The following is a 22020-nucleotide window of genomic DNA, read 5'->3' as shown; positions in this document are numbered from 1 at the left end:
GCTATATAAGCTAGGGGCACCTTTTGTAAAAAACTGCAGATGTTGAACTTCTCATTGAGGAGAGGGTGAGACAAGGATGCTTACTGTCTGGAATTCTCTTTCAGGTTATTGACAATTGAAATACTTTATTACTTTAATAGAAGTATGTTATGACCTCATTTTGTAAGATGCTTAATTAAGCTGCTCTGCCTCGACTACTTATACCATGTTTATTTTTTTTTAAATATTGTTTTTCCTTAACAACTGTGCACTTTTGTTTTACATGATGCAGTTGAACTTCGAAGGGATGTTTTAAATTTCTTTAAATATTTTTTTATTTTAATGTATCATTTATTTTTTATTTAAATTAAGTTTAGTCTTCAACTTAAATCAATCATATTTAACTTTATTTTAATAAATTGTGTAAAAAAATATATATTTTTGGCAAATACCTTTCAGAGGATGATCTAAGATCCATTATCCCTCTAATCATTCTCCATTTTCTGTAAAGAACTTTGTAAACTGTGTTTAAGAAAGTGGTAGTTGTTGCTATTTTTGTTTAAGGAAGCAATTGTACATTATTGCTGAATTTTGTAAATTTTTTATACATTTGGTGAACTTGTCAACAATAGTTGGACCAGAAATTACCATTCCAATCTGGCAACAGTAGTTGTGCCTTCTGCCACGTACCAAAAGCAGGTCTGTGTTTGGTATGAACTTGTCAAAGAATACCGTTTCTGTGCAATGAACTTAAGAATTGTAGCTCAATGAACAAGGAACATTGTTTATTTTTCAGTTTTTATTTTAATTGTACAACAAATGTTAAACTTCAAGAAACAGCTAAGTAAGCATTTTACTTATTTTTCACAGTATTTGGAGAAAGCCATTGCAAGTCTGGTAAACCATGACTTTCTGTTGGGTTTAGGGATAGCCCTGGAAGATCGGGATGGCTCATAAACAGGAGTAGCAGACAAACATTGTAAACCTGTAAAAGAGAGGAAAAAAGCAGACAAAATTACATTCAAAGGCCAAAGATGATGGAAGAGGGATGTTTTGTGTTATACAACAAAGCTTTTGTCTTTCATGCTGTACAACTAAAACGGCATGAAAAACAATGATGACAAAAATATCTTAGGTTAATTTAGTGGTGTAGAATCCATTTCAGCTTCTTTTTTAGCAGGTGGGAGAGAACACTGCTCACACCTCCCAACCTAACACACCACCTGAGTAGTGTGCACAGGAATTATTGAGGGGACATGTTCCCACCCTCCTATAAAAAAAAGACTGAGTTACCTGTCTACTTCATTGGACCATCTCATATAAACCTCTGAGTTAACTAATGATCAGGCTACAGCATTCCATGTTAGGACTGGTAACATGACTGTGTTTAGAGCAGAGCATTAGAGATGTGATTGGCAGAAAGTTATTTTTGTCAAATATACTATTAAGCCAATAATACTGATATATGAATCAGAGCAGTGGTAGCTTGGTTGTTAAGCTACTTGACTAGTAATCAAAAGGTTGCTAGTTCAAGCCTGACAACCAAGGTGCCATTGTTGGGTCCCTGAGCAAAGCCTTTAACCCTCAATTGCTCAGGTTATCATAATTGTAAGTTTCTTTGGATGAAAATGTCAGCTAAATGCCATAAAATGTAAATGGTGTGCCAGCAGGAAGGTTAATAATTGTTAATGATTTTTGTTCATGCAACCACTTTATTTTTTTTCATATCAAAGGCTTTGGAAAAAACTTAAAATACATAATACTGTCATGAATTAAAGAAACAAGTACCATTTGGAATACGCTTATCCAGCGTCCGGTCCTCTGTGGAAACACCCACTTTGTTTTTCCGTTTCTATCCTATCCATTGCTTTCAAGAAAGACTCAGACTCCTTAAGGGCCACAATGTTTTCCACTGTTTCAGCAATCCTTTCAAAAACATCTACAATAATAAGATCACTGAGGGCTTCTAAATGTGTTGCAGATGGTGCTAAAAGCTGTCCTAGATAAAAAATGTCCAGATTCTCATTCAGAAATCGCAGGATTTCTTTGGTTATTATCCTTCTAGAACTGTGCACTTCAGAGCATGGTAGTACTGACACAAGGCATTCAATAATGTTCTTTGTTATGTTTTTTACACTTGATATGAGTTTGTACCTCAAGCTGGCACCATATTGGGCTGACATGTTTGCTTCAGCTCTCATGAGGAGGTTTGTCAAAAAATCTCTTGAGTTTATCCTGGGTGGACCTCAGGATGTTTTCTGACACCAGTTGAACTTGGGATCTGTAGTTCTGAGTCAGTAAAAGGATGAGCTAACTTCATGTCTAAATCCTCCTCAAAAGTGCATCTGAATACGTAAGTGAGTTCACTGATGCTGTGGAAGCAAATGCACTGCTTTTCAGCTTAGCTTTAGACACTTGAGATGTGCTCATATATGAATTTTTAAAGTTTGAGTCTTGGGTTTTGATGGTATCTGATACTTTGGTGATCTCTGAGGTCTCTCTCATAATGATATCACTAACCCTCTTAGAAGCCTCAAGCTGGAAAGCCTCACAGGACATCCTGAAGAGAGCCTGTGTATTTATCTCATTAGTGTCTGTGCCCCGGATGTGATCCTCATTTGTACAATCAAAAATGATTGCCTCCAAGACCCTTTCACAACGAGGTTTTTTCTTCACATACTCCCGCACTGCAACACCTGATTTTGCAGACCAGCTGTGGTCTGTGGTATTTTACAGATAATTGGAGAGATACTTGACTTGGTGTTTCCACAGCATCAAGCTCTTCATATTCGGAGCACAGCTGGGTCAAACTTTCATCAGATGAGCCTTCATATGACAAATAACTTGGAAATAACAATGGAAAGTTGTTCGTTTGCCATACTGCAACAAGCACGAGTGGACTGCCTTGGTGTGGCAGAGTTGATGTTATCACACACAGACTGTAGGAAGTGCCACAGGGGCCTGTCTGAGCCATATTCATTAAAATCACACGTTCCCTCACTGCAGACACTCAGCATACTGCTGCAGTTGCCCACTGCTGCAGTTGTGACAGAGGGCAACATCTCCAGTTCTTCGTGATTGTTGATGGGAGAACCTCGAGTGCCACTTAACCAGTCAGACAATGTGCAGAGCTTCACAAAATCCTGCATCTTGGCCAAAGCCGCAACCAGCAGGTTTTGGGCAACATCCTCAGTAGAACGTCCAGTCAAAAAAAGACCCTCAGCATGGGAATAGATCTCCATAAGAGACAGGTTCATCTAGAGTAACAAAAACATACAAGAGCAGTAAGCAAGATTATAGTCATTGATCACTGATCTTGGTCTTAACATTTATAATCTTGTTTCAGATTGTATATACTGCTAATGGATTTATAATCCCATCAACTATGGAGGAAAACATTGTTTTGAATAATGGAATAAATTAGATCAAAAAGACCCTTCACCTGCTTTAGGGAGTCATTCAAAATAGCAGACATGAGGCTGAAAGTTGCTTTCCTGCTCAGATAATATATTATCTTAGGTGGTAACATTTTCCTTATGGACCAGGTGACCTCTCTATGGATTCTGTTGAAAATCCTGTCCTTTCTGAAGCCAAAGAAGGAGCTGAGAGGCTCTTGTTGAGATGTTCTGCTGTTTCATGTAGACACATATCAAAAGTGGTTCTGACATTAATGTTTCCCTATAAACTACAAAGTGTATAAGGCAATCATGAGCTTGATTATATTAGAAATCCAGCAAATACTATTATATCGGATTTTATTTCCAGTGCCTCTTGCATTTAACTGAGCTAATTTTTCAGTGTCCCATTACTACATAAAGAAATACTCATTGCCAAGCTTCAGACTTAGTACAGACATACCTGCGTGGAGAAGCGGACATTAAAAGAAGAGAGGCGCTACAACTGCTGCTCTTTTTCTCAACATGTCTCTGGTTACAGATCACCTGAATAGAAGAATCATTTTTCTCTCCGTGCACCACTTTACGAGGGCTGCTGGAGATTGAGATTCTTCCTGAGGACTCAAGAGCTGGAACCTTCTTTAAAGCTACTTTGACCCATCCAGAGATTTCCACAAAATCCTCCTTTGTCATCTATTTTAGGTTAAAATCAAATGTATAAAACAAAGGTCAACAAAAACCTTTCAGTTATAGCTTGAATAGACTAAAACAGCTGATTTTTAAAAAACTTTTTTTAACAAGTCAAATGCAAATGCAAAGAACATGTAGAGTAATGAAATTCTGAATAGTCATAACTTAAGGCACGTGCTGCTATTGTAACTCGTATAAGAGCCTGATTTTGCTTTAAAGAACCAAAAAGCTGTTCCCTCTATTTAAAAAATTATGCAACTCTCTAAGCTATGTTTAATAAATGTTTCCTTTAAATGTTCATTCTTACAATGATGCACACTTATGAGTATTGTTAAACTAGTAAACACACAAACAAATTGACAGAGGATTTTGTGCTCACACTGCTTGGCAGTTTGTCCCTTTGTCCTTGCCGTTGTCTGAAAAAGATATTCAAAAATAGTGTTAATTGTATCGCAAATTTTAAAATCCAAAATACAGATGTGAAAACTCAATAGGTAATGTGTGAAGAGTGAGTATTTACTCTACAGTTAGAACTGCAGAATCAGTTCCAGAGGTTGAAGTTACTCCACCTCCTCTCCCACAGGGAGGCACGTTGAGATCCTGTCTCACTGCCTCCTCCACTCCAGCACAGCAAAGAGCTGTAGTGAAAGACAGAGACAAAAATTCCCTTTACGCGTCTGTGAGGCAGACACTAACGATTGCACATAAACAAATGTCACTATAATAAACTCATTTATATAAAATTATACTGTCATCAGTAAATAACTGTGTCACACATCACATATTTGGTAAGATATTATTACCACACAAAAACACACCTGAAAACCATTTGCTTTTTGCTTTTCTTGTCTGCTTGCTTTTCGTGCTGGGGGCAGACACATCAGGGATCTCAGTAGGAAGCTGATCTCCTGGCCGAACTGTGTTAATCTGTAGTAGAGAACGTGAAGAATACAGCAGGCAACTGATTAATCAATTAGTTGTAAACTATGTTATGCCAAGAGGCTTTACATTTGAAGCGCCCCATGGACCTGACTTGTATATCGGTCATTTGTGTTTATAGTGGCATCAGTTTCTCAAGTCTCAGAATTCTCCATACGGGGAACTATTAGTATTTTTGTATACATACCAAAAAGGTAGGAAAATAGTAAAGCTTCACATCAGTGACTGTGTGTCCTTGACAGTAAATGCCTAATTTTCTCATATAGGCTTTTATACTGTATAAACTAGTCTGTCTTACTCTGATGATTTAATAGTTCTGTAAACAAGACACAAACCTGAAATATAATCTAATTTGAGGAAATCATTAACCACATTGTTTCCTTTTATGATACAGCATTGCATTAATTAACTGCAGTTATTTAGCACATTATGTAGTCCTTGGATCAAATATACTCACTTGTAAGCTGCAACTTATTCTGTTTAGTTAAGATAATCTGCCTGCTTCCCAGGATCGGAAATTCCATTTCTCAAATTTCATTTTGATTTATCATTGACTTTGCTAAAAAAAATAATGATCACTAAACAAAGAAAAAATTTGTTCTTACATTTTTTCCCCATTTTGACCTGGAACAGTCATATCTTAACTAACACAGCAGCCTTCTCATAAAATATATAATATCCTAATGACCAAACGTCAAATATTAGTTGGTTTTAAAACCAGTCAATCAGACGTCACAACCTTGGAAACTGGCTTGAATAAGTGACAGTGAGATAATTAGCAATGTTTATCAATTAGACATGTAAGAATTTTTTTTAAATATTGATTTCTAAGTAAAACCATGTATATTATCAAGTCCTTTTAGCTATGTTAAGAAATCGAGAAGGTAGCTAAATTATGCGTAAAACACGTTGTTGTAGTCTAATCTTTTCTGAGACGATAATACATTGAATGGACATCTGAGCCGACAGAGTAGGGGGCGATATTAGCCGGAACTAGCAAGTAGATAGATATTGGCTCTCTTAACGATTATCAGTGGCATGCCTGCTTAGGTTTGCTTTCTGTTAACAAATATCCCTAACGCTAAAAAAGCTTTTATCAGTATTGTTGTGCTATTCAATATTAGCCCCATATTTTGTCAATATTTGTTATTTAGTCTTATTGTTCGCTTTTTTTTCCCTTTTTTTTTTTTTTTTTTTTTTTTTTTTTTTTTTTTAACCGTTGCCCCCATTTGTAAAGTTGGTGTCCACTGACAGTGCGCATACAAATACGATTCCAAGCATTTCTATATATTTCGATCCTCTTTAAAGACTTCAGATTTTTTAAATTGTTATAGTCCCGACCTGTTTTATGGGTTACGCATCTAAAATGATAACCGTCCGTAAAATAAAGTAACTGGATAATGTTAGTAGTAAATTAACCTGTTCCTCCAGTTACATTTTTGTGTCTCGGTTTATAAAACAGATGTTGCTACAAAGCAACTTTAGAGAACTGTCCCACCATGACCAAAATAGGGTTAGGATGCTAACCTACTGCTATCACACGATGGTACTTATCATGCAGGACATATTCCTCATAAAAACACCGGACTCCGCCCTCAAGTTTCAACTACCAAGTTTCTTATGTGAAGGCCAGTGTAGCTTACCACATAATGATAATTTTGGATAAATAATTTACAGATTCTCATTCGCAAATTCTGCAATGAAGCAACTTGTAATTACCAGAAATAGTCGAAATGTGGCCTCATCGCTAGTTTGATCTGTGTAGAGTTACGACAAATCTATAGTTCTGATTAACTAAAATGAGTAGCTTGATGCTGACTAATTTGGTCTATACTAAGGTAGGGTTAAAGGTGCAAGTACAAAGGAACGTGAACTTACACATCAGTTTTTTTTTTTTAAACCACGGTCAGTTTGAATAGTCCCTCCTTCACTCACAAGGTATCGATCTCACTTTTTTCAGCTCAGGCTAATACTGATAGAAGTTGATAGGTATAATGAAGCACATAGTATTTCTGGTTTGGTAGGGAAAGCTTTAAACTTAAAATTGTAGTCTATTGTCCCACAATTTTGCTCGCACAGCTGATAAAGGATATCTGTCCTAAACGTCCCGTTTCTCTGGAAACGTTTTGTACTTCACTGCAATTCTGACAATCTATCCATCTTGCTCATTCTTGATCATGTTTTAGGATTTTAGTTATAATTAAAATTAATATAGTCTATTATAAATAAATGTCAGGTTGTATCGAGCAGTCTGTGTTTATGCTGGCTGGTGAGGGTACTTTTAACTGAATTGTAGACGCGTATTGTAAACTCTGAAGGCAAAATGCCCAAATGAAATTGTAGGGCACCCGCTCAGGCAACCCCTGCCCCACCGTTCCCTCCGACTGCCCCTCCAGCAAGGTTTTGGTTAAACCTTACTTGTAACATGTATTTGGCCATAATAGCCAAATTATCAAAACAGACCAGAATATTTATGTTTTTGATGAATAAAAATTGTGTCAGACAGTGACTCTTAGTGTTGAATTTCAGATTGTATTTAGTAACGTTGCAATGCAATGGGAGTGACCATAAATATCTTGCACTAGGAGCATAGATTCTCTTAAGGAGGGTCTCTCTTAGTGCCATACTGCCTAAACAATGAAAGCAAATTTGTCGAATTGAAAATGAACACCCCCATCTTTCGACATTTGTGTCACTTCTGACTAAGCATCCTGAAACCAGATCACGTTCTTCCCTTCATACGGTGAATTAGCTATCTTGTTCCTGCAGTTAATAGTTTAAATGAACTTTTAACATCAAAAACACCACTCTGCATACAATAATATTTTAACTAGCATAACATTGAACAGAATGCAAAATTCTGCAAAAAGTTCATTTTAACCTCTTTAACCGAAAAATATAAGGCCATGTAAAAATGTGCACGGCGCTTATATGAAGTTGTTGGGAACAAATTATTTGTCCAGATCTATGGTTTTGCCAGCCTCACCTAGGAATGCTACCATTGGGTTATATGTATGTCTGTATTGTGCATGAATAATTAACACACAGGCCTTGATTTTCAGTACTCAAACTGTATGTCTGCGAATGAACGTAGCTGGCAGCTCTCACACTGCCCAATTAGCAAGATGGTGCTGAGAAATATGGCAAGTTGTGATAACACTACATTGTGATAAACTAAGGTTTTAGTAATACATGATCATTCTTTCTGGCAGCGGATAGGCTGGAACACACAAAATAGTGCCGCATTTAAAAAATATTATACAAACTTAAGAATACTGTGATTTCTATTAAACATTTAATTAATTGTGCTGTATTATCTACAGTTAAACAGGAATATACTGTCTTTTTAGTAAAACATGCAGTCAGAAGTGTTAATTACTGTGAATATGCACAGTATGCCCAGAAAAGTGATGTAATGTGATCTAACTAATTTGGCACGATGATGACAAATCTTTTTTTCTTTTTACAGATCTTTTTGAGACTTGCTTTTGTCCATCTATTTATGCGCTTTATGTACTTCAGCACTTTGAATGTCCATCTGCCCATCCGTCCGTCCGTCCGTCCATCCATCCGTGTCTGTCTTATCTGCATGTGTATTCATTGCCTGTCACTCTGTGAACCTCTGTGTGACAACATTTGGCCTTTTTTTACCCACTTACACTGTGCAAGGAGAGTTTGTTCATCAATTCTGTGAACTACTTCACAGCAACTTGCAGCAGAGCTCAATCCTAAACCAGTAATACTTAATTTCTTAATTTCAGTAATAATTTCTTTATGTGGTAGTAACAAACAATATGATTTTTATGATGCGTCTAGAGAATACATAGCCATGTGCATGCATTCTGTTACATACACTCTTCCATTAAATCTGTGTAAATCCTCACCAGATGCTCAACAAAAACAAGCCTTAGGCAATATCTATATAGCCAAAATGATCTTTGTTACTTTAAAATATCATAATTGCTTAAAATAAAGCACAAGAAAAGGAAAATGGTTAGACATCTTGTACTGACACGCTTAGTATGACCACATTTTTTGTGATCGTATAGTACAGAAGATGAGAGAGCTTAGCCAACCCACAAGTTTGCTCACACAGCTGATAAAAGATCTCTGTCCTAAACACCCCATTTCTCTGGAAACCTTTCGTACTTCACTGCAATTCCGACTGTCTGTATATCTATCTATCTTGCTCATTCTTATTCACCCACATTTTAGGATTTTAGATTTATAATTATAATGAATATAGCCTATCATAGGTCATAAATAAATGTCATGGTGTATCGAATAGCGTGTGCTTATGCTTGCTGGTGAGGGTATTGTTAAATTAAAGAATTTATGAATTGTAGATGCAAAGCATAAACCCCATTAGGAAAAGGCCCAACTGGGCAACCGGTTGGGCAACCCCCACCCCCCACCGTTTATGTATTTGATGAATAAAAATAGTGTGCCAGAGAGCGACTCTTAGTGTTGAATTTCTGATGGTATTAGTAATGTTTCAATGCAATGGGAGCCCCAGTGAGTGACCATGGATAACATGCACAAGGAGATTCTTTTAGGGAGGGTCTCTATTATTGCCATACTGCCTAATCTATGAAAGCAAACTTATCGAATTGACTATTCTATGAAAGCAAACTTATCGAAGATGAGCACCATGCTTTGCGCTTGGTTGGAGTGACGCTGAAAAAAATGGAGCTGGTTGTTTTTTTACCACTTACTACTGTGTCTGTGTGCACTCGTTTTCTGAAATATCAAGGTTCAAATATCATCTAATGATGACCCCTTGTCCGTTCAATTTATTTTGGACGAATTAACGAAAGTGTGCGGTTGTGTTTTTGTGGTGTTTTTGAGCACTTTAGCGCACTCATTATAGTTGGCAACTTAGCTTGGCCAGGGAGGACACTCAGTAACATGTGGCTTGAAAAGACAGCATCCCTCCATTTGTCCATCTAGAGAAGGAGCACATGGATGAGCTCCATCCTTTCATCTCATCCCATCTCCACCCTCAGCTACCCCCATTCCAGTCCTCCCAGACCCTCTGTGACCCTTTTGCTCCATCCTAATTGCCAGTCAAACTGTACTGGGTATTCAGCATTATGTATTGATTGATGCAGGCATCCAGCAAAAAAATTAGGTCACAGTTTGGTGCATGAGGATGGTATTAGGATGTAGGGGAAGAATCTCACACATTAAATTCCAGTGCACATGTGGCCATTTCACACACACAGTGTTCTCCTGAGAGCAAGCATTCTCTCACAGTTGTGTGGAAGCATTGAGGAGCTTCTGGGATAATGTATGGAATTTAGTCCACCAGTCAGGGATTTTATATCAACAGCAATGCCAACCCTTAAGTCAATGTTTCAAAAAACTAATTATACTTCTGAAATTTAAAAAAGTGTTACATACTTATTTCACCTTTCATCAACCATCCTTCATCAACTATCATCTTAAATTATTTAGCTGTCTCTTGTGGTAATTATGTGCATTAGCAATGCACATAAATAACAAACTGTGCCCATACTTGCATTAGAGATATTTACTGGAGATCTTTTTTGTGCTGCCACGGAAAAAGCTTGATTGCCTTTTATACTGTGTTGGGAGTGTGGAATATCTAAAGGCAACTGATTTAAAGTAGTGGAAAATGAACAAAGGAATTCTGAAATGTGGCTTATTTCAGACGTGCCCCGAAAAGATTTAAATACAGATTATGATAAAATTCCAGTCTCTTTAGAAAATGACAAGGTTGTGTGATCTAAAAGAACTTAGTGGTACCTTTTACTTTTTAATTAAAGGCACTACAAATTGGATGGAAGTGACTGGTGAACCTCTCAAATGGTCCCATCTAGCCTGAAAAGTTCACTTCCAATAGGACACTTAAAATAAATATATGGCATCTCTGGCACAAGCACAAAGGATAATCTGATGATGTCATGTGTTATTTGTTTGTTATTTTCATTATCAAAAGACATAATTACTCTTTGCATGAGACTTTGGAAATGTCATGTAGATAGCCAGGAATCTTGCTTGCTTCCAGACAAATAGGTGATAATCCATCTGTTCAATTAACTAGGTCAAAAAATGCACATCTTTAAACTCATAAAACCTGATTAGAAGATTATATTAAATGTATTACAGAAAGCATTGCTCTACAACAGTGGAGCAATTTTTAGTGAACATTTTTGACATATTAGACCATGACATGAATGGACGTGACATACTATAGAGTTCCATTTTGTTATATATTTCAGACAAAAAACAACAATTTTGGTTGCAGTAGAGTAACGAATGAAAAATGGAAATTTTACATTATTATACACCATACAGAAACTGTGTCCACAGGTCATAGTCACTGGATCCAGACAGACTGAACTGGTCCTGATCTACTGAAATACTGGCCTCTGCCATTTTCCTGCACTCAGTACTGAAAGAGCTGCCCTCTGAATTGAGTGTTATATCCTCTGCACTCAGTAAGAATATCTTCCTTGTTCTGTACTTACATTTATCGCATTTAACGTGCTTATCCAGAGCGACTTACAAAAGTGTTAATTCATTTACTCATATAATACATCCTAGCCAGTACAGTAAGTTAGAGTCCAAGATACCCATGAACTAGAATGCTGTTGAAATACAGGGGTCAATGCTGATGCCTAGAAATGCAAAAGGTCTATCTCAGACAACAATCAGTGCAATAAACAATACCCTACAATAAGTACTACAGTTTTAATTAGTCATCAAAGGATCAGGGTCAGTGGTCATTTAAATAGTCCATAAATAGATGGGTCTTCAGTCAGCGTTTAAAGACTGCCAGGGACTCTGCTGTCCGGTCAATAAGCGGAAGTTCCTTCCACCATCTAGGAGCCAGAACTTTTAATAGTTATTCCAGCACATAGTTACTCTAACACATCCTAGACAAGACCACTCCTGTTACGGTGTACCCCTTAACACACATCACGTGGTACGGCCCGAAACGTGCTGTGGGAATCGTGTTTATTGATTGTTTTGCCTGCTGCTGCCCCCTTGTTTGTTACCACGCCTGCAAATTGTTTACACATCATTTATCTATGCATTTAAACCACTGTGTCGGTAGAGGGGGTTGTTTGTCACTGTTGATGTTCATGTATGCATATGATATGTATGATATGCATGTACCTTGTTCACTACCGTATTTACCGCTCACTATACCGTTCACTATACGTATATACCGTATATACCGCTTCCGCTGATATGTATGCACCTTGCTCACTACCGTATATACCGTATATACCGCTCACTATACGTATATACCGCTCACTATACGTATATACCGCTACCGTTGATATGCATGTGCCTTGTTCACTACCGTATATACCGCTACTGCTGATATGCATGTACCTTGTTCACTACCCGTATACTCGTGCTTATGTTATCGTGTTTGACGTCGTTCCTCGACCTTATCAAGCCGCGCGGGTTGGTTTCACGTGAGTGCCGTTTTCGTTTATTGTTCGTGTTTTATCTTGCTAACAATTGTGCCAAAAGACGCTTGTGCATCTTGCGTCACTCGGGCCGTAGCAACTCCACTATACCTCCAAAAGTAGTTGCGTTGTCTCCCGATACGGCTTTCACCATGAATTGCATTAAGTCTTGTGTTTAACTGGATATTTCCCCAACCTCATAACTGGTTTTCCAGCCATACCGTCAGTTTCCTCAGAAGTCTTCTAGAGAATCGATGTTCAATTAATGTAATATCTTTCACTTTCTACAGAACGGGTCCTGTACAAAAAAAACAGGATTCCCCCTTTCTGCTCCCTTTTAAACTACTGCTGTTAGTTTGGATGATTTCCCACACGTGTGTTGTGGTGCCGCTAATTCACAGGTCTGTTATCACACTGCACAGTATGGAGAACAATTCGTGCCAAGTTGAAATGCAGTCACGACAGTGTCAAAACTTCAAATACACTAGACACAATACCTTTCAATGCAGAACATTTGTCAGAATGAAAAGCAAAGCCTTCACCTCTTTACTGAAAAAACAACACGTCGAGCTTTACCTTTAAAAGCCTGAACACTGAATTTAATCCACCTTGAAATGCAATTAAAGCACAAGTATAGCTTTCCACTTCAAACGTGCTTATGGAAATGCAGTCATTACAATGAACTGCAAAAAAAGGCCGTGCACACATTAAATTCTTTTGAAACGGTGACTTGCAGAAACATGCCAAAAGGAAATGTAAAATATGCATTGCATTGATTTAACATCATTTGATCTCTTAACAGAAAAACAGCACATGTAACAGGGTCAGAACTGATTGCAAACCTCCTTGAAATGCATTTTAGTCACAACTTTATTGCATTGCACTTCGCTGCTATGAACATGCCAAAGTAAAAAACAATGAACATCACTTCAACCAAAAACACAGCAGCATTCATGCCACATTGAAATGCAATCATTGTCCAATCACAGCTTCCTGCCAAATTTGGGATGTGGCCCATGATATGGGGCCATACAGACCACAACAGATTCAATCACAATCAATCACAGATTACCCTAGCTATCTATCTTGCTAACTAATTTTGCTAGATAGTGCTAGTCAGTGAGATATAAACTGACCAACATAGTGTCATTACACAATTAAATTTGAAAATAACCCTCATTTCATGTCATGTGTAACTCAGCCAACTCAGCTCAAATAGTGAACACAGCAAAACCTGACATATAGGCTAATATTTTTTTCCATAATATTTTAGTGGTAGCCAAAGCTAAGGTTATTTATGTTTTGGTGAAAAGAAAACATAGCTTTAGTATTGACATGGTAGATATTATCCTTGTATCAGTGCTAAAGCTATGTTGAGAATGGCCCACCAGACCCAGTATGACACAATATTGTGTAATTTTTAAAGCAGATATTGTACTTAAAAACAAAAAGGAGGAGTATGTTTTAATGCAGTTTGAGATATTTTATCTTTAAAATGAGACCTCTTTCCAAAGATGCTGAAAGATTACAAATATAGCTGCAAGCGACAATTCCGGAACCAAGCACAGTCTTGCCAGACAGACATGAAGAAATGTGTATGCAGAAACCACTTGCCATGGACACATGACATTCTCACTTTATCCACTATTTCCTGAAGATGCCCTGAAAAAAGGTGGTCGAGGTTAGATTTATAAATGATATATTGGATATATAAATATGTGATATTTTCTGATGAACTGGAAATATGAATGAGGTGATTGCAAATTTATGAAGAATTTATAGACATAGATGTATAGATTTGGATATCCCCTGCCCTCCATCCAGTCTTTAAAGGTTTTAAAATGTATACAGGATCACTTTCCATATACTGTGAAAAGTTAGTGACTTTGAGTTTTTATTGATGGCCTAAAATTGAACCGTTCACTGCTGCTCTATTGTTTGTTGCATCACACTGCAAGTAGTGGATTCCTTAGCACTAGTGTTAATGTATGGAATTAACTTCCAGTAAGAGTTACAACTGCTTCAGTTGTAACAGGACTAAGTGAAAGGCTATTCACATTTGTGAATGTTTTTTAAAACACCCTGTCTTTTTGCAACAATTTAAAGAAAAGTCAAGGTGTTTACAATGCACAAAACAACATGTTGGGACTAATGTGAAATGGTAGTGAATTTAGTTTGTGGTGAGTTTAGTTTTTGATGGTATATAAAAATATTAACTGTACTGTGCTGCTGTAATAGCCTGCACTGATTATATGATATGACTGCATGTACAATGGGGTAGCCCTGTTTACTGAGCTATTCTATATAGTATGGTGTTAAACTCTATTAACTGTATCAAATATTCATACAAACTAGACTTACTGGAGGGCCTCGGTACGTTTTTATGAACAAGTATTTGAAGTCTCTTGTAGGTGGAGCCATGCAATTTAAATTTGTACTCCTTTTTTCAAAAAAATCTAATTTGTACATAATTAATCTTATAATTTAGCAACACTCTGAAGAGTTAACACGAGTGACATAAATGTGACATGGGTATTGTACTGAGTGGTCATCTTGCATACAGTTGGCTAGATGTTTGAATATCCGTCAGCCTGTCAATTTGCCAATTACAGTTAACATTGTATTCTAGTAACTTATTTTGAATAATATTGACATAATCACACTGCAAATTAAAGCTTCAAATTAATGTGTAGACATATTGTATGAAGTTAAGAAGATTAAGTGAGTGAAAGATGAGAAATAAGTAAGAAGCCAAATTGTATTTCATTGTTTGTGTGTGTGTGTGTCAGAGAGAGAGAGAGAGAGAGAGAGAGAGAGAGAGTGTGTGTGTGTTTAGGTCCATGACACTGGGGTGCTCAATTAATTTTGGTGAATGTATGTCAATAGGGGGTGCTATAAACCCCAAAAGACACAGCATCCTAACATCAGAGCGCCAAAACCTGTGCTTAACCGGAAGGGTTACTTTACATGTTTTTAATAAACTGACTGCTGAATATATAGCTATAATTTATATCACATCAAATTATACACTTTTGTGAGACTGACCTGGTTAATGAAATAATTTGGTTTATCGAAACGATCAAAAAGATCCAGGGGGAGTCTGATCCTCTTTTGGTAGCATCTCTGACATAAATTCATGTTAGCACTCTGGCTCTTAAACCTAGGTCCCTGGATGGGATTCATGAGACAGTTGCTGCACCTACATAAACAAAAACACAAAGAGGGACAAAAAAGCTAAATAACTTACACTGAACAATCTGCTGTATCATACATGTAAGGCAACACACATACTTGAATCCATGATGTACACCAGGCATCTGTTCAGATAAGCGCGTTCTTGTGGAGCATTCAAACTCAATTTTGAAGAGAGAGCTCTGGGGAGAATTTCCTGAGACATGGAACAAAGAATCAATTTATGTCAGGACAGACTCAGTTTACCCAGGCTAAACTCTCTCTGTACCTCTCTACTGTGTTCCCAAGTTTCAGTAGCACTGGAATAGTTCAGTGAGGGGCTTGAGAAATTGAGAAGGTGAATGATTAAGTTGGGGTACTTTTCTGAGTAATTGTCCATTTTTTTCCAAGCATAATTTCACACATAAAACTGCTAGTTTTTTTCCCCCTATACATTATTTTATGTTTGCAGCATTTTATTGGTCATATTTTTGAATATAGTTTTATTCCTTAAAAGTATGTTAGGGTTAATCTTGCTGATTACAATTACTCCTAAAATTAGACTAAAATTACTTTCAGTGGTGAATCATTACTGTCAATACTATATTCCAACACTAGGCTTAATCCATGTCCAGGAAGCTGGCCCATAAAGTTAAACACCACTAGCTGGACTGTGTATATATTTACAAGTTTTTAAATGGAATGACTGAGCAAGTAACATTTATTGTTTCATAGCAGAATAGTTCTTCTCACCATATGGATTGATGGTTAAGCTCAAGCAGGGGTATATCACATCAGACAAGACCAATGCAAACCATGCAAAGGAGCCTCAGACAATCTAGCACCTAGTGGTAGGAGTCAAGATTTTGGCAGGGAAAACATTTATTGAGAGACAACCAAGTGACAAGGATCATATACAGGAACATATACAAGGCCCATGAGATGGACACTTCATTTCCACATGGGAGGGACTGCAGAAAGTGGATGAGAACAATGAGGCTAAGATCCTGGGGGACCTCCAGATCCAGACAGATAAACAAGTAGTGGTGAACCAACCAGACATTTTGATAGTGGACAAGAGGAAAAAAACATCAGTGGTAATAGATGTGGTTGTCCCAAATGGTGCTGGAAACATTTAAAGGAAAGGAATATGAAATGCTGGATAAATACCAGGAAGAAAGAAGAAAAAGGGAGAATATGGAAGGTTAACACCAAGGTTGTCCCAGTGATAATAGGGACACTTATGGCTGTGACCCATAAGCTGGAGGAGTGGTCAGTCCAGAAGTGCCCAATCCTAGGAACAGCAAAAATGCTGCAGCACACCCTGAAACTCACAGGGCTTTCACATAAAGCCTTACTGTGACGGGAAAAAAAGATATGACTGAGGAATTTGGGTTGTGGTCATGGATGGAGCCCACACCACCTTGCAACCAAGATGCATGCATCCCCTGACCACCTTGGTGGTATCCATGTTGCTGAATGGAAAGAAACCCACCTTCAGTACCTGTATTTGGACAGCCCTAACCACTTGAATCAAGTAGAGTCAGAAGATGAAACACAGGCGGTGGCACATGCTGTGGTCACCCCGATTCACTCGTCTGGCTACCTACTCTCATGCCCACCTCTTCCCACAGTCATCTCTGATCTGGTTCACCGGAGTACTAACCATTGCCAATTCTCTCCCTCCCTGAACTCTCATATTTAAGTCTCGAATTCACTCATTCAGCCGCCCATCACACTATACAAAAGCAGACAGGTGAATGCCACCTTCACCGCTCATGTTCCTAATCTATTGTGTTTGTGCTCCATTTCTTTTTTCCTGAACTCAGTGGACTAGACAGCACCGTTTCTGGAGTCTCTTGTCCCTCTCCCCTTGGGGTTTCTAACTGCCACACACAGTGGAGAAGACCTCTCCAGAACAACCCTGGTGTTGTCCTCTCCAATCTGCTCTTTTGCACTGTAAAACCGCTCAGGTGGTCCTCTCTTGGTTGAGGTAACCCTGTAGGCTAATGTTGGTTACTGTTGCCTTCCATCTTTTTATGTCTGACTTTCTCTCTTACTAAATATGCTTATCTCCTATGGGGTTTAGCATCTGAAAAGTGCAAGCAATACCATTTGGTGCTTTTAACACAGAGATTTTCAAAAGGGAAAAACTCTTTACAGCAGGACGATTCCTCTCACCATGTAAAGGGATTCTTTTAAATTCCTCCTTGCAGAAATTCTCTAGTTGTGTTTTCAGGCGAGAGAGAGATTTCCTCACGCCGTCATAGGAAGGGCATTGATTCATAGTGATGTTGAGTGACTCTTCACACTCAGATGTTTTGCAGACAGACTGGAAATGCTACCAAAATAAATAAAAATAAAAAATAAAGGTAAACTTGGGTAAGGAATTGCCTCAGGTTAAATAGCATTGTCTATGGACAAATAATCAAATACATTCATTCTAGGCTTATTTATTAACTTAATGAACTGTTATATGGGGAAGTGGTAGCCCCACCACTGCCAAGTTGCCACTGTTGGGCCCCTGAGCAAGGCCCTTAACCCTCAATTGCTCAAGTTGTACTCAGTCATAATTGTAAGTTGCTTGGATAAACGCGTCAGCTAAATGCCATAAATGTAAATATATAAGAACTTCAATGAGATTGTAATAAAGACCTTGAGAAAATGGATGGGATCCTCTGTGTGAGAGAGGTGCTCCAGCTCAGTGTCTCTCCTCTTAAGATCAACAATCTCCTGCTCCAGTTTGTCCAGGAGTCCTTCAGCTCGACTCAGTTCAGCCCTCTCCTTAGCTCTGATCAGCTCTTTCACCTCATTGCGCATTTTCTCAATGGAGCAGATCAGCTCAGTATATATCCTCTCACTCTCTTTCACTACGGTCTGTGCAGAGCGCTGTTAGGAAACACAGAGCCACAGTGAGGTTCACTGAGAGCTGAATCTACTATGACCCTAGATTAATTGTCCATATAGCTGTGTCAAATCCCAAAGTGTTTCCACACTAGCTGACAGGAGGAGAAGTCTGTCTGAAATGGCTGCTCAGCACTCACCTTAAGAGTGTTCACAGCCCGCTTCAGCTCCTGGATCTTTTTCTCTTTCTCCTGGATTCTCTGCTGGGTTTTGCGCCGCACCTCATTTAACTGAGTCTGCACAAATAAAAGGCACTCAACTGTAAGACAAGTGGATTGATATTTATAGCCGTAACACAGAGGAGACAAGTGTGACACATCCTTATTGAATGAACCCAAGAATTACTGTCATGATAGACAGCAGTCAGGCAGGTACAACAAAGAAGAATCTGTAATTGTGCTCAGCAAAATTTAAAAAACAAAACAGATCTCCGGTGTAGGATTCTCTGTGACTATAGTGACAAATAATGGCAAGTTCACCTGTAACGTGCGGAGGCAAAGCAGGATTCGGGGACGAGCCGTGTCTAACAACAAAAACGTTTTATTCCACACATAGACGTCAACGTGGTTAGCAAGCTAACCTGGTTCAAACATTGACCAAACTTATACGTAGACAGTATACATACACACTAACGACACACAATAAGGAGCAGGTGTGAAACACAAGGAGGGCGTGGTCATGCAGACGAACACACACGCACACACGGAGACGTTTGAGGAGAAGGGCCGTACCGTGACAGAGCCCCCCCCCCCCCCCAAGGCCGTGACTCCCGGTGCGCCAGGCTAACGGGATGCGGACCCAAGACCAACGCCAAACGGCGAGGCCAGAGGACCGGACAGTCCGCCACGGGCCAGCATGAGCAGGAGCGCGGGGGGAAACTCCGGGACTAGGACAACCACAGACACAGGGACGGACACACTGACGGAAACAGGCACCAACATAAAGGGAGACAAGGCAACAGGTACTGTGACCAAGACAGGGATAGACACCATGATCGGGACGGGTACAACAACAGGATTACACAAATAGCTGCTAATCAGTCCAGGGAAGGCAGCAGGAGCCCCAGCCAAGCCCCCAATCGTCGGCTGGGCCGGAATCCGCCCGAGCCGGACGGGATCCCTTTTCGCCGACGTGTGAGGGGGTGGCTGCTCAGGCTTCAGCGCGCGTGCCTCCAGAGATGCCTTAGCCGATTAGCCCATCTCAGGAGTGGTTACCGGTGACGCCACCTTATTGCTTTTGCGTGGCTTTGGCTTAGGTGCTTGAGCTTTGGGGCTGCGATCCTTCGCAGACGGAGTGTCCTCCTCTGAGGACAATACCCCCTCACAAGCCCCTTTGGGCCGCCTGCTAGTTCTGGAGCGGAGTCTCCTGGGCGGTGCCTTAGGTGGCACCATGGGCACTGGAGGCTCTTCGCTTTCAGAGTCCGTCAAGGCCGTGTCCATATCCGAAGGAGAATCCCAATCGAGAGCCTCCTCCACCTCCATCGCCGGATTCCCCTTCTGATCGACCTCCGAGCCCGATCAGGAGCTGACCTCCGTGCATTCCAATCGGAGGTCGGTGTCCGTTTGTAGCTCACTCTGATCTTGCTCCCCGAGGTACTCCTGGTGGTCCGGATAATAGTAATAGGACTCCCTCTCTCCATAACCTGCGTAGCCCTCCGAAAGACCCATATCGGACCCAGCAGATTCCTCCTTCGCTGCAGGACTATAGAGCGAGGCGAGGAGGAGTGACGGTCTCTCCTTGGTGCTGCAGAAGTCCATGTCGTCCGACTCGGAGGACTGGAAGTCGTTGTACCAGTCTAGGTTGTCGGACGTAGTCCCGTGGGACTCCCTCGCTTCCACACCGGGACCACGCTCCCCTACTGCGGGAGTCAGGAGGTACCCAAGAACACGGGGTGCCTCCCTGCACGGGCTGAGGAAGTGCGCTTACTCCCCTTCTTCCCTTTCCTTTTTCCCGGCATCCTTCGATGGTCGATGTTTCTGTAACGTGCGGTGGCAAAGCAGGATGCGGGGAAGAGCCGTGTATGCCACACCGAAACGTTTTATTCCACACATAGACGACAACGTGGTTAGCAAGCTAACCTGGTTCAAACATCGACCAAACTTATACGTAGACACAGTATACATACACACTAACGACACACAATAAGGAGCAGGTGTGAAACACAAGGAGGGCGTGGTCACGCAGACGAACACACACGCACACACGAGGAGACGCTTGGGGAGAAGGGCCGTACCGTGACAGAGCCCCATTCTACTGACCTCTGACTTTACAACTAGGGCTGATAAAGGACATTTTGATACAGCCTCATTCATAATACTTTGCTTTTTAAATCAATTTTTTTTAAAAATGCCATAAATTCAGCCTTAAAAAAAATAAACCAATATGTTATGAATGATTTTATCACTGGGAAAATCAATTCTAGTTCTGACCTGTTTCTGGGTTACTTCTGCTGCAGCTGAGACTGTATCATGGCCTTTGTGTTCATCCATTGTACACAAATAACAGATGCAGCTCTGGTCAGTACGGCAGTAGATCTCAATCACTTTGTCGTGTTGAGAGCAGATCTTCTCTTGTAGTTCTGTGGAGGATTTGACAAGCTTGTGCTTCTTCAAAGCAGGAAGTTCAAGATGAGGTTTAAGATGAGTTTCACAAAGAGAAACCTTGCACACCAAACAAGACTTCATGGCTTTGCATTTTCTCCCAATGCAGAAATCACACTCCAGATCTCCAGGTCTGGCATAACAGTGAGCAGGAGAAGCAGGTTGGATTTCAGTCTTCTTCAGTTTCTCAACCACTTCAGCCAGCATGTTGTTCCTGCGTAGAACAGGTCTTGGAGAGAAAGTCTCTCTGCACAGTGGACAGCTGTAGACTCCCCTCTGATCACCCTGATCCCAGCAGTCATTAATACACACCATACAGAAACTGTGTCCACATGGAATAGCTGCTGGATCCTTCAATAGATCCAAACAGATTGGACAGCTGAACTGATCCTGATCAACTGAAATACTGGCCTCTGCCATTTTCCTACACGTCTACACTGCGAGAGAGAGAGAGAGAGAGAGAGAGAGAGAGAGAGTGCGAGTGCGAGTGAGAGAGAAAAAAACCACTCTGAAATCAGTTTCGTTTCCTCTGAACAGAAGTGGCTTCTGGGTTCTGCCGTGGAGGGTGGAGCAAACCTGTAAGATGGGAAGCAGAAAACTGCAGCCAGCTGAGAGAGAGAGAGAGAGAGAGAGAGAGAGAGAGAGAGTTTGTTTTTTGGAAGACAAGTGTTTTTAGAGATGAGTTTCACAGAGGGCAACCAGACACACTGTGTGTTTTCTCCTAGTAGAGAATTCACGCTGAAGAAAGTGTGCGGGGTGCGCGGGGCCAGTGTGAAAAAAATCGAGTGAGGCGGGGCTCTCAGGGAAGGTTTTAAACTTACTAGCTCAACGTTTTACAATACACTTATTCAGGACTTATTACTACAGTTTTAGTGAAAATGTGTTATGGTCAAT

General features: G+C 39.8%; 1 protein-coding gene across 2 annotated transcripts; it reads right to left on the bottom strand.

Annotated features, from left to right (window-relative positions):
• Positions 1 to 793: 793 nt before the first annotated feature.
• Positions 794 to 21585, bottom strand: LOC113568255 (E3 ubiquitin-protein ligase TRIM47-like). 2 transcript variants are annotated; one of them, XM_035529518.1, is made up of 13 exons: positions 20956 to 21585; positions 18667 to 18762; positions 18278 to 18511; positions 17804 to 17963; positions 15743 to 15839; positions 15497 to 15650; positions 4883 to 4991; positions 4585 to 4702; positions 4444 to 4480; positions 3838 to 4067; positions 3422 to 3608; positions 1768 to 3236; positions 794 to 964 (listed from the first exon to the last, which is right to left on the bottom strand). In XM_035529518.1, the coding sequence occupies exons 1-12, from the start codon at positions 21544 to 21546 to the stop codon at positions 2808 to 2810; spliced, it is 2442 nt and encodes an 813-aa protein (XP_035385411.1). In that variant the 5' UTR covers positions 21547 to 21585; the 3' UTR covers positions 794 to 964; positions 1768 to 2807. The 2 variants fall into 2 exon arrangements, with proteins under 2 accessions (XP_035385411.1, XP_026852245.2); XM_026996444.2 differs by lacking the exons at positions 794 to 964; positions 1768 to 3236; positions 3422 to 3608 and having other exon boundaries at positions 3912 to 4067; positions 4590 to 4702; positions 20956 to 21561.
• Positions 21586 to 22020: the final 435 nt, after the last annotated feature.

Source organism: Electrophorus electricus, chromosome 8 (genome assembly GCF_013358815.1).
Source record: "Electrophorus electricus isolate fEleEle1 chromosome 8, fEleEle1.pri, whole genome shotgun sequence".
NCBI classification, from domain to species: domain Eukaryota; kingdom Metazoa; phylum Chordata; class Actinopteri; order Gymnotiformes; family Gymnotidae; genus Electrophorus; species Electrophorus electricus.
This window is presented reverse-complemented; position numbering and strand designations above follow the sequence as displayed.

What these genes read in the sequence shown, in the direction of transcription:
- LOC113568255 (XM_035529518.1), bottom strand. Translation starts at nt 21,546, where the DNA reads ATGGCAGAGGCCAGTATTTCAGTTGATCAGGATCAGTTCAGCTGTCCA. An exon ending in CAGAAGTAACCCAGAAACAG is followed by an intron (nt 18,763 to 20,955) that starts GTCAGAACTAGA and finishes TTATTTGTGCAG; the next exon opens with ACTCAGTTAAATGAGGTGCG. An exon ending in TAAAAGAATCCCTTTACATG is followed by an intron (nt 15,840 to 17,803) that starts GTGAGAGGAATC and finishes TCCATGTCTCAG; the next exon opens with GAAATTCTCCCCAGAGCTCT.